Source organism: Oreochromis aureus, linkage group 3 (genome assembly GCF_013358895.1).
Source record: "Oreochromis aureus strain Israel breed Guangdong linkage group 3, ZZ_aureus, whole genome shotgun sequence".
Lineage (NCBI taxonomy): Eukaryota > Metazoa > Chordata > Actinopteri > Cichliformes > Cichlidae > Oreochromis > Oreochromis aureus.
In genome coordinates, this window is record NC_052944.1 from 52253100 (window position 1) to 52265392 (window position 12293).

Here is a 12293-nt window from a genome sequence, read left to right on the forward strand (position 1 = left end):
GACATACAGTGGCTTGCAAAAGTATTCGGCCCCCTTGAACTTTCCCACATTTTGTCACATTACAGCCACAAACATGAATCAATTTTATTGGAATTCCACGTGAAAGACCAATACAAAGTGGTGTACACGTGAGAAGTGGAACGAAAATCATACATGATTCTTAACATTTTTTACAAATAAATAACTGAAAAGTGGGGTGTGCGTAATTATTCAGCCCTCTGAGTCAATACTTTGTAGAACCATCTTTTGCTGCAATTACAGCTGCCAGTCTTTTAGGGTATGTCTCTACCAGCTTTGCACATCTAGAGACTGAAATCCTTGCCCATTCTTCTTTGCAAAACAGCTCCAGCTCAGTCAGATTAGATGGACAGCGTTTGTGAACAGCAGTTTTCAGATCTTGCCACAGATTCTCGATTGGATTTAGATCTGCACTTTGACTGGGCCATTCTAACACATGGATATGTTTTGTTTTAAACCATTCCATTGTTGCCCTGGCTTTATGTTTAGGGTCGTTGTCCTGCTGGAAGGTGAATCTCCGCCCCAGTCTCTGACCAGAGCACCTTCTTCCACATGTTTGCTGTGTCCCCCACGTGGCTTGTGGCAAACTGCAAACGGGACTTCTTATGGTTTTCTGTTAACAATGGCTTTCTTCTTGCCACTCTTCCATAAAGGCCAACTTTGTGCAGTGCACGACTAATAGTTGTCCTATGGACAGATTCCCCCACCTGAGCTGTAGATCTCTGCAGCTCGTCCAGAGTCACCATGGGCCTCTTGGCTGCATTTCTGATCAGCGCTCTCCTTGTTCGGCCTGTGAGTTTAGGTGGACGGCCTTGTCTTGGTAGGTTTACAGTTGTGCCATACTCCTTCCATTTCTGAATGATGGCTTGAACAGTGCTCCGTGGGATGTTCAAGGCTTGGGAAAATCTTTGTAGCCTAAGCCTGCTTTAAATTTCTCAATAACTTTATCCCTGACCTGTCTGGTGTGTTCTTTGGACTTCAATGTGTTGTTGCTCCCAATATTCTCTTAGACAACCTCTGAGGCCATCACAGAGCAGCTGTATTTGTACTGACATTAGATTACACACAGGTGCACTGTATTTAGTCATTAGCACTCATCAGGCAATGTCTATGGGCAACTGACTGCACTCAGACCAAAGGGGGCTGAATAATTACGCACACCCCACTTTGCAGTTATTTATTTGTAAAAAATGTTTGGAATCATGTATGATTTTCATTCCACTTCTCACGTGTACACCACTTTGTATTGGTCTTTCACCTGGAATTCCAATACAATTGATTCATGTTTGTGGCTGTAATGTGACAAAATGTGGAAAAGTTCAAGGGGGCCGAATACTTTTGCAAGCCACTGTACACTCTGCCATGACACCAGTCAGTCAGAAGTGCCAGCTTGATGCCAGATCTGGGCCAGACCTGTTTTCTATGAGCCTGGGCCACATAAACCAAACCATAATCGGGCCAGATGTGGCATGCCATCACATACACAGTGCCATCTATGCCAGGCCTGGCCCATATCCGGATGACATACCACTTACCATGCCAGAAGTCAGCCAGCAGTGCTGGCTTGACAACAGATCCGGGCCAGACCTGTCTACTATGCGGGGTTTTATGGGACCTCCAGCCTCCTGATGTGGACGAGAGGACAAATTTTGATTGTTCTACTGTTGTTCTAGAATCTAGATGGTCGGTGCCTGGGTGTCTCCAACTTTCTCACGATACCTAACAGAGTGTGCAATAAAGCTGAAACTGAATGCTATCCCACATGTATACAATTAAGTGACACAAAAGTGATATTACTAAAACATGTGATCAACAGATAAAATAAATTTCAATCACAATGACAACATTTAGATATAATTCATTTCAATTAAATTTTATTTATATAGCACCAAATCATAAGAACCGTCACAAAAACAAAGTTCATTATGTTGTAAAGTAAAGATCCTACAATAATACAGTGAAAACCCCAACAATAAAAAAAATCCCATGTGAGTCCAGTTTCTTGGTTTCAGTTGGAAGGAAAAACTCCCATTTAAGAGGAAGAAACCTCCAGCAGAATCAGGCTCAGGGAGGGGCGGACATCTGCTGTGACCAGTTGGGGGTATAACAGCATTCAAGTTACACATTTTAAAATTGCTCGCTGTCCTACACACACACACACACATACACATATAGGTGCCTTGCAATTTGCTTTATCACACTTTATGTAAACATAAATGTAAACTAATTATTTAAAAATAAAAATCGAATCAGAAAGCACAGCACTGATTTTTGGGCTGTTCCTTGACTTCTTTCTGAGGCTCCTTCAGTGTCTATTTCTTCTGCTTGGACGGACTGTTGATTTGAGAAATCTGCAAGTCAGAAGCATTAAGGAATGTGAGACATGCTGCTTTTAAGGCACACAAGTAATTACACAACAGTCACACATGCCAATAGTTTAAATTTTAAAAGTTGGTGATATATATTAATTAACATATATTATTTTTTTAGATTTGTTTATTCCTTAAAGTAAACAGACGTTTTATCCACAATTATTTGACATTTAATCAGATCATTCATTAATAATAAATGTTTGTTTTCTTTGTTGGCATTGGTTAATTACAGTTCCTTTTCTCAAACCTAAATAAATAATATGTGTGTGCTCCTCACTGGTGAACAAATTAAAAATACAAACCTTCTCTGTTTTGATCTGCAAGGTCTGAACTTTTTTCTCAGTTTCCTCTTTGTTCTGTTTCTCCTCCTGGAGTTTAGTAAAAAGTGAAAAGACTCATGAGAGCAGATTATACACTTGTTGTCATGGTCTTTGTCTTTTTGTTTGTTTATTATTGCTTTGATCTTAAATACTGTGTTATGTTTCCTCTCCAAAAGCTATAAGGAGACTCCCTTTAAATCATATTCCAGTTCTGCTTATAAAATAAAAGATTTGATCAGACGTTATTCAGTAAACCTGTTAATAAGGGAGGCTGTCATCTTTATTGGGGAAAGAATTCAAACATAAATTCAAAAAACCAAACCTTTATCAAACTGGATTTCAAAGGACAACAAATACATTAAACTAATCTTGATTTATATATTGCTTAATTACACTGGATTTCATTGTCAGTAGTAATCTAAGTCCATTGTTGTCTCATGTTTGTTGTCATTGATGGTTTAGTTTTCTTGGTCAGTGTCATAAAGATAGAGATAAAAGCTGGATGACAGCAGGTAAGTGGCTCAGGACCAAATTAAAAACACAAACCTCTGTTTCTGTTGGCAACATCTGAACTTGTTTCTCAGCTTTCTCCCTTCTCTGTTTCTCCTCCTGGAGCTGAAGAAAAAGTGAAAAAGACTCATGAGAACAGACTACACACATGTTCTTTTAAAAGGTCATAATACAATGAAATCACACCTCTCTTAAAGTATTTATTAACTGGGTTAACACTTTTTGTTTCTTGTTCTTGTTTCTCAACAGAAAGTCAGAAATTAGCAGGTTGATCACATTAAACACATCATATCAGCTGCTATTCTACCGACCACTTCACCACAGAGAGGTACACAGAGTGTGCAGGTCTATGATCATCGGGAGTATGACAGCCATCACATACAGTTAAGCCCATAATTATTCATACCCCTGACAAATTTTGACTTAAAGTTACTTTTATTCAACTAGCAAGTTATTTTTTGACTGGAAATGACACAGGCGTCTCCCAAAAGATAATAAGATGATGTACAAGACGCATCATTGTGGAAAAAAAATATTTCTCAGCTTTTATTTACATTTGAGCAAAAAGTATCATGTCCAGAATTATTCACACCCTTTACAAACTGTCACAGTCTCTGGGAAAATCCAAAGTTCCATACCATTCCAAATAGTCAAAGCTGTTCTAAAGCATCCTAATTACCCTGATTAATTGGGAATAGCTGTTTTAATCAACTCAACAGGTGAAAAACAGCAGCTCTCTGCAGGTGGTTTGTGGACAGTCATGGCTAAGACAAAGGAACTCAGTGAGGACCTGCGGCTGCGCATTGTGGCTGCTCACAAGTGAGGAAAGGGCTACAAGGCCATATCCAAATGTTTTCAAGTTCCAGTGGCTACAGTGCAAAGTATTATTAAAAATACAAGATGTTCCGCACTGTGGAAAATCTCAGAGGACGTTGTCGGAAGCCAAAAGTGAAACCTGTGCTGGCCAGGAGGATAGTGAGAGAGTGAAAAGAATCCAAGGATCACCACCAAGGCCATTCTGGTGAATCTGGGCTCTGCTGGTGGCAATGTCTCAAGGCAGACAGTCCAACGGACACTGTTGGGTTCCACGGATGCAGACCAAGGAAAACGCCACTTCTCCAGGCACTTCTAAGGCATGCAAAAGCTCATTTGGCCTTTGCAAATGCTCATCTGGACAAAGAAGAAGATTTCTAGTCTTCAGTGTTATGGTCAGATGAAACAAAATTGAATTATTTGGTCACAATGATGTTGCCTTCATTTGGCATAAAAATGGAGAAGCCTTCAACCCAAAGAACACCATCCCCACTGTCAAACATGGTGGTGGGAACCTAATGCTTTGGGGGTGTTTTTAGCCAATGGACCAGGGAACCTAATCACAGTAAACAGCACCATGAAAAAGAGCAATACATGAAGATTCTCAACAACAACATCAGGCAGTCTGCAGAAAAACTTGGCCTTGGGAACCAGTGGACATTTTAGCACGACAATGACCCAAAACATACAGCAAACGTGGTGAAGAAATGGTTAGCAGACAACAACATTAACGTTTTGCAGTGGCCTAGCCAGAGTCCTGACTTGAATCCAATTGAGAATCTGTGGAGGGAGCTAAAGATCAGGGTGATGGCAAGAAGACCCTCCAACCTGAAAGATTTGGAGCTCATTGCTAAAGATGAATGGGCAAAAATGCCTGTGGAGACATGCACAAAGCTGGTCTGCAATTATAGGAAGCGTTTGATTGCTGTACTAAAGGCTTTGCTATTGATTATTGAGAAGGGTATGAATAATTCTGGACATGATACTTTTTGCTAAAATATAAATAAAACCTGAGAAATATTTTTTTCCACAATGATGCCTCTTGTACATCATCTTATTATCTTTGGGGAGACACCTGTGTCATTTCTGTTAACAAAAGAATTTGCTGGTTGAACAAAAGTAACTTTAAGTCAAAATTTGTCAGGGGTATGAATAATTATGGGCTTGCTGATCTTTGTATACTCAGATACTTACACTGACCTTTGATTCCAGTGCAAGGATCGTCTGCCTCAGCTTCGTAATGATTTCATCCTTCTCCCTCTCAGATTTCATCATCTGTCAGAAAGAAAGTCAGACAGATGTTGATGTTTCTGCAGCACTTTGTTGGTAAAAGTGACAAAATTATTGAAGCTTCACACTGTGAACAACATGTTTCCAACCACAGTGCTTCAGAGTTAATATTGAAATAAATGTAACATGTTCTACAGCATAATGAACTGTGAGTTGATGCAATAAATGACGCCCAAATTAGGGTCAGTCTTTTTCACACGAGTGTCTCTGCTCCTCTCCATCAGCTGCACCTTCATGCAAAGCCAGCAAAACATGCGCATAATGTCTGCAGGATGTGTCAGACAGCAGCCTGATGCACAGCTGTAATTCAACAAAATGAACAACAGCAAGCTGCATAATTCACGTTTGCTCTGAATTACGTCAATGTTGAGGCAAGTAGTGATATTTCTATGAATTTTCTGTGCTCCCCTGGTCCTTTCTCTCTATAATTGATTAACATAACCTCTGTTTGAAACAGCAGCTTTTTGGCTCAATAAAAAGCTGGAGCAGAATTGATCCTTTAGCTCCCGGAGACAATAAGATTCTCCATCAGTGATGAAAAATTATTTAGCAGATGAAAAACATGCTGGACATGTTTAAATATCTTTCATATGACAGTGACAGACAGCTGAGATCAAATGATGAAATGAACCTCCTGTTTGTTGGACTCCAGCTGATTCTTCATGGTGTTTATTTCACTCTCCCTTATCATTTTCTCCCTGTTAAGCTCACTGATGCTGTCAGAAAGCTGCAATTGAGAAGATAAAAGAAGAGAGAAGAGATTAAAAAACGTTTTGATGAAAAAATATGTTTTTTATATGTGAGTGATTAAAATGATTGATTATACTATATAGAATTAAGAGCCTGATCATTTTACTCTAATTTCTAAAGTTTCCTCCATAACTCTTTACAATACAGAGATAAAGAGTTTTGGGTCAGTAAATTCAGGATATTTATTGTTAAAATCTCCCATTTCTTTTAATCTTTGGGCTGAAGGAAGGACAATACTCGGTGTATAAATGCTCAATCAACAATCATTTATTTCCATACAATTCAACACTTAAGAGCATAAGAACCATCATGATGGGGAGACCTGCCTGCAGAGGGTCACAGCAAGTCTCAAAATGGTGACGGGTTAGTCAGCCTTTTATAGTCTCTAGTAGCCCCCACCTAGTCGTAAAAGCCTAAACATTCACATTCTTTCTCTCTTACGGCGCCTAAGTTATGACCTCGGCTCCCTGTCTTTCTGCTCTCGGTAAAGGTGGGGGTATGGAATGTGGTCGTCTCTTCTATTCTAGACACAAGGTCTCCTGCACACAACATTCTCTTCATGATTCAGCAGTATGAAATGTCAAGAAACCATGTAACACATTCAACAGTGTCGAATAATACAGGTCAATCAAATAGATCTAATGATTTTCACACTCTTTTAAGTCAGAAGTATAATGCAAACTAAAACTACATACTGATCACACACTCTATATTAAGGGGTATAATATGATCTACAGCAATATCATAATTCAACTACTTTGATTACATATATAAGGTAACATATGATAACAGAATAATCTCACATTATAATTGAAACACAAACCTCCTGATTTTTGGACTCCAGCTGCTTCTTCAGCTCCTCTAATGTTTCTTTCTCCTGCTGGAGCTGATTGATGATTTCAGTATTCTTCTTCTCCAACTGCAGGTGAAATGTTACATGAAGAAAGACCAGAAGGAAGAAATGTTCATGTTTAAGACACAAAAATAATAACATTTTATTTAAGCTGTAAAGAAAGCTTTTTGTGTTTTAGTAACAGTTTTAGTGTTAAATGTAAAATGATAAAACAAAGATAAAAAAAATATTTGAAAAATGTACCTCTTTGAGTTTTGCTTCTTGGTCCTCATTCCTCTTCTTCTCATCCTGGAGCTCGTTTTCCAGCTGCAGACAGGAGGGAGAGACATCACAGCTTAAAACAGACATAGACACAAACACACAAAGACACACAAACATAAAACAAATTACAAATATGAACCTTTTCTTTATCGTTCTGCAGGTCGCCAAGTGTATTTTCAGCATCCTCCCTCCTCTGTTGTTCCTCCTGGAGCTGCTGCCTTGAAGTTATTGGCAACTTCCATTGAGAGATGTCAGCGATTACACAATAAAGTTTTTCAATTCATATCAAGTTAATGTGGACAACATAACATTAGTACTTTACAGTACAGCTAACCAGGGGTGATAATTTGATAACAGAAATAATAAACAGAAGGAGAGAAAGAGAGAATAAAATGAATAACAAACACCATTTAATTACCAGAGTTATAACCAGGGTTGCGTCTGACTTTGTAAAATATTAGTGTAATCACATTACATTTTGCTGTAGCATAGTACTTTTCTAATTATTTTTCCAGTAATCACATTACAATCACAGTCATGTCACTAAATGTGTTTAATTGTGACTGAGTTGTTTTGCTTTTGTGTCATGTCTTCTACTTTTCTACTGGAGTATTTTTAGAGGGTTTTTTTAGTGTCTGTACGTCTAATACAAAATGTCTGTACTTCTGGTTTCATTGTTAAGATGAAGATTTGTGTCAGTCTGTGCGACTGTAGTCTAGGTTCATGTTGTTAAACGGTAATTATATCAAAGTGCATTTCAGGCCTTGTTATAGATAGCATAAAAGTAATATAACACATGGTGTAATGGATTACTCACTCCAAGTGATAAGTAATTTAACACATTACTTTAAAGTGTAATGTGAGTTACAGTCTGAGCCCAACATTAGTTATAACCACATCAGTAGATCTGCTCATATGATATAAAACACAATGACAAGGTCAAAACTTTTACACTAAGCCCTGTTTTTCATATCAGGGTTCTATTTTAAAAAGTGATATTCTTATTTTTTTGTCTGTGAAGGTTCTCAGTCATCCAGGTCATCGTAGTCAAAGGAGTTTGCAAAGAAAAGCGTCTGGACTTCTTTGAGTTGCTTGAAGACGTTTCACCTCTCATCCGAGAAGCTTCTTATTTTTTTGTTTCTTTATAAAATTGTGTTGAATAAGATACACTGAGCACAAATATTGCCTATCTAAGTGAGAAATCGGTAGTAACATTTTGTTTGATTAGTATTCAATTTCCTGAAAAACAATGAACATCTTGATATTGTGTGTTTATCTACTCACACGTTAATTCTGTTTCTCAGTTTTTCCTCTTACCTTCATATTGAGCTGCTCTCTCTCTCTGTCTTCCTCAGTGGAAACTCGAACATCTTCAGTCTGATCCTTTGGCCTTCTATTGGTCTCTTTTTGAAATTAAAATTAAATAAGAAGGAAATGCCAAAACTTAGTGTGAAATATTAAAACTCTCATCAGAGTCTCAGTGAAAACACTGATGCTTTGTTAAGGTAAAGAATAATTAGTCAGTGACTTACTCATCACGTTTTTCCTCTTTCTACGTACAAGAAAAACAACTGATAAAATTAACAGGAGGATGCAAAGAGCCAAACTAACAGGCGAAGTGTCTGTGACTGAGGGAGAACTGGACGGGATGTCAAAGAAATCCTCTGAAATCATAAAAAAACCCCATTTCAATAAAACTGGACTTCAAATGTTCAAAAAGTCTTTCTATCATAAATGTAATAATATAATTTGAACCTGGAACATGTCTGTGTGTCTCTCTGCTCTGGTTGGTGTTCCTCTGCACTGTAAAATCTAATATTGTGTTTAATTAAAAATATTAAATAGGCTGAACTTAATTTTTATCAATTTGTTATTAGAACTCGATTTAAATAAGTTACCAGTACTTTTTATGCAAAAACGCTGATAAACTCAATTTATTTGAGTTGTCTTAATTTAGAAAAACTAAGTAAGCTGGAAGTTTTGCTTCTCAGTGCGGAAGGATGAAAGATGTGTTTTGAAAATGCCACGTGACTACCGTCCTCCTCCCAGATCAGTCCATGTTCATGGTGCGTTCTTTATGGAATATGTTGATCAAACCTGGAGAAGCGTCAGCTCAAGATATTATTGTTGTCATTGCTGTGGATCTTTACCTGATACACTGACTTGGTGAGTAAATGTTTACTCTTATTCAAACTGATTTTGTGGCTTCTCTTAGTTTAGCACCAGGTTTCTAATCTTGCTAGCTAGTTAGTGTTAGCCTAGCGTTGCTGCTGCCACTGGGCTCATGTTTACGGTGGCCCTGAGAGGCCAAACGGACTGCAACTTCAGAAAACACTTGCAAAAAGAAAAACACTTGCAAACAGAAAAATGCTGCAAAAAGAAAAACGCTGCAAAAAGAAAAACACTTGCAAAAAGAAAAATGCTGCAAAAAGAAAAACGCTGCAAAAAGAAAAATGCTGCAAAAAGAAAAACACTTGCAAAAAGAAAAATGCTGCAAAAAGAAAAACACTTGCAAAAAGAAAAATGCTGCAAAAAGAAAAACACTTGCAAAAAGAAAAACACTGCAAAAAGAAAAATGCTGCAAAAAGAAAAACGCTGCCAAAAGAAAAATGCTGCACAAAGAAAAACGCTGCAAAAAGAAAAATGCTGCAAAAAGAAAAACGCTGCAAAAGCACACAAAGCACAACGGAAATAGGAAAAAAGACAACGGAAATGTTTCTGGGGAGACAATAACCGGACGGACCAGTTGCACGAACCAAAACATGTATGTATGACTGTTTCCCAATTCAGGGTCTGCAGCCTTAAAGTACGCAGCCTTAACGGTCCTTAACGGCCGCACTCAAAGACCGCTGAGGCCGGCTTGTAGGCTCGTGAAATGGGACGGTCTAGCCTCCGTCGCGCTGCCCAGGTTGCCTAGCAACCATGATACTAACAGCTGGAAACGTTTCATACAGCTTTGTTTGACAGAAATGAAGGAGAACATATTTTGTACATTTGTTTCTACATGAGCTTTGTGTGATTTGATAAGTATCTGAGGCTGATGATTTTTGGGCTTCATTTCTGTACTGAACAGTCATTTAAGATTAGCTAGTAAATAACAATTAGCTCATGTTGTTCATGAGACTAAAGTCATCTCACTTTGGTAATGTAAATATAATATGGCCAATATTTTACTAATCATTATTAGTTATTACAGCAGTGAACATGAACTCTGTGCCAAACACTGAGCTTCAGTAAAGATTCAAGTTGCATTTATTTATATTTCCTATCACCTTAAATCTTCACTCAAAGACAAGCATCTTTGACAGTGTATATATAGATGTATTATATATAAGAGACAAATATTGTTTTTTTTAATATGTTGGCATTACTAAATTTGGCTCAATGCTTATATATATGTGTGGAAGAAGCAAATGTACGAGCTGTGATAACTGTTTCTGATAGAATGAAGAGTAGACTGAAATATTAAATATTCCTTTATTGGGTGAGAAAATCAGAGCATGTCATAACTGCTTTAAGTTATACAGAATAGATATCAGAGCCTTAAACAGGCTGACTTCTGCTAAATGGGTCAAACTGGGCAGAAAGTCTACAAACACATAACATCCTTATAGAATATGATGTAACACTATAGATCAACTTACCTCAGAATATATAAAGCATATAAACAATTACAGCAATATGATGCAACAAACACAGCAGTGCTACTAATCCAAAATACTCAAAGCTTCATAGAACTGAAACAAACATTTATTTTTAGCTCCATTCTGCTGCTGATACATACTTTAGGTTTCTGAATGTTAAACTTGTTGCTGCCTTTCATAGTGTGTAACTTGAAGGCCCTGAGTACTTTCTCCCACACTGAAAACACTGGATGATAAAATTATTTGAACATTACCTAATAAGACTGATTCAGGACAGACAATTAGTTATTTTAAACTTTTCTAGCAGTCCTTCACAAACAGGGAACAGTCTGTCTATTCTCTCCATCTGTCAGCTGCTGCTGGCTCTTCCTCCTCCTCTTCCTCACACACTGCTGAGTTTGTCCTGGTGGATCATCAGGGTGCAAAGCCTCACAGATGATGTGCAGCAGTGGGTCCCTCAGTCTGTCCTCACTCTGGACACTTGCAGTCGTCACACATGGAAATCAAATGTGTGATAAGCTGCAGGATTCAAACACAAGTGTAACTTATAAATACATGTTCATACTTTTATTCCACAATCAGAGAGAAAGAAACAGAGAGAGAGAGCAGGACAGACAGACAGGTGACAGTCTCAGGTGTATACACTGCTACAAAACAGCACAAGAGAAGGAGGATTTAGTGTTTGTGTTATTACGAGTGCTAAACAAGAAGAGTTCCCAGACGGTCCAGTGGACACATGTGTGACTCCTGTGATTAAAGCATCTTTCTTTCAGCTTAACGAGTGAACCGTCAGCTCGTTCAAACACACGTTAAAGTCCGTTTGGCTCGACACCACCGAACAGAGGCAGCAATATAACATAGCTAACATTAACAGTGCAGTGAATCCTGCTTGTGCCGTCATATTCAGGACTGCAAACCGAGCAGCATCACTGACTTTCAGCTTGTTGTGTTTGTGGATATATGACTGACTTTAATTATCCACAAAATCATCAGATTCTCTGTAAGATTAAGGTCGACTATCTAACGGCGTATAAAGTAAAGGCTTTAAAACAAAGTAAATGCTGAAAGTACAAATATCGCTAATGTCACATAACTTTGCCGGCATGTGGCCAACAGTAATGTTTTAATGTTCCTCATTATTAAACATTTGCACATAAATAAGTGACATAATATTCAGAACTTACTTTTGAAAGTTTACTCTTTGGCCGCTCCACTTCTTTGAAGTGTCTCCCAGTGCACTTGTTAGCATGTTTTGGTTCGTGCAACTGGTCCGTCCGGGTATTGTCTCCCCAGAAACATTTCCGTTGTCTTTTTTCCTATTTCCGTTGTGCTTTGTGTGCTTTTGCAGCGTTTTTCTTTTTGCAGCATTTTTCTTTTTGCAGCGTTTTTCTTTTTGCAAGTGTTTTCTTTTGCAGCGCTTTTTCTTTTGCAGCATTTTTCTTTTGCAAGTGTTTTTCTTTTG

At 38.0% G+C, this 12293-nt stretch overlaps 1 protein-coding gene across 3 annotated transcripts; it reads right to left on the reverse strand.

The window, feature by feature from the left end:
• Window positions 1–1914: 1914 nt before the first annotated feature.
• Window positions 1915–8968, reverse strand: LOC120439380 (chromosome partition protein Smc-like). 3 transcript variants are annotated; one of them, XM_039610316.1, is made up of 11 exons: window positions 8943–8968; window positions 8720–8851; window positions 8505–8590; window positions 7327–7422; window positions 7170–7232; window positions 6897–6992; window positions 5955–6050; window positions 5228–5308; window positions 3257–3325; window positions 2693–2758; window positions 1915–2369 (listed from the first exon to the last, which is right to left on the reverse strand). In XM_039610316.1, the coding sequence occupies exons 2-11, from the start codon at window positions 8721–8723 to the stop codon at window positions 2331–2333; spliced, it is 696 nt and encodes a 231-aa protein (XP_039466250.1). In that variant the 5' UTR covers window positions 8724–8851; window positions 8943–8968; the 3' UTR covers window positions 1915–2330. The 3 variants fall into 3 exon arrangements, with proteins under 3 accessions (XP_039466250.1, XP_039466249.1, XP_039466248.1); XM_039610315.1 differs by having other exon boundaries at window positions 5234–5308; window positions 8720–8952; XM_039610314.1 differs by having other exon boundaries at window positions 8720–8952.
• Between the last annotated feature and the right edge of the window lie 3325 nt (window positions 8969–12293).

Excerpts from the sequence above, each read along its gene's own strand:
- LOC120439380 (XM_039610314.1), bottom strand. The coding sequence starts at position 8,861 with ATGATTTCAGAGGATTTCTTTGACATCCCGTCCAGTTCTCCCTCAGTC. Across the intron at positions 8,591-8,719 it reads AAAGAGGAAAAACGTGATGA|AGACCAATAGAAGGCCAAAG; the intron begins GTAAGTCACTGA and ends AATTTCAAAAAG. Across the intron at positions 5,309-5,954 it reads TGGAGTCCAACAAACAGGAG|ATGATGAAATCTGAGAGGGA; the intron begins GTTCATTTCATC and ends TCTTTCTGACAG.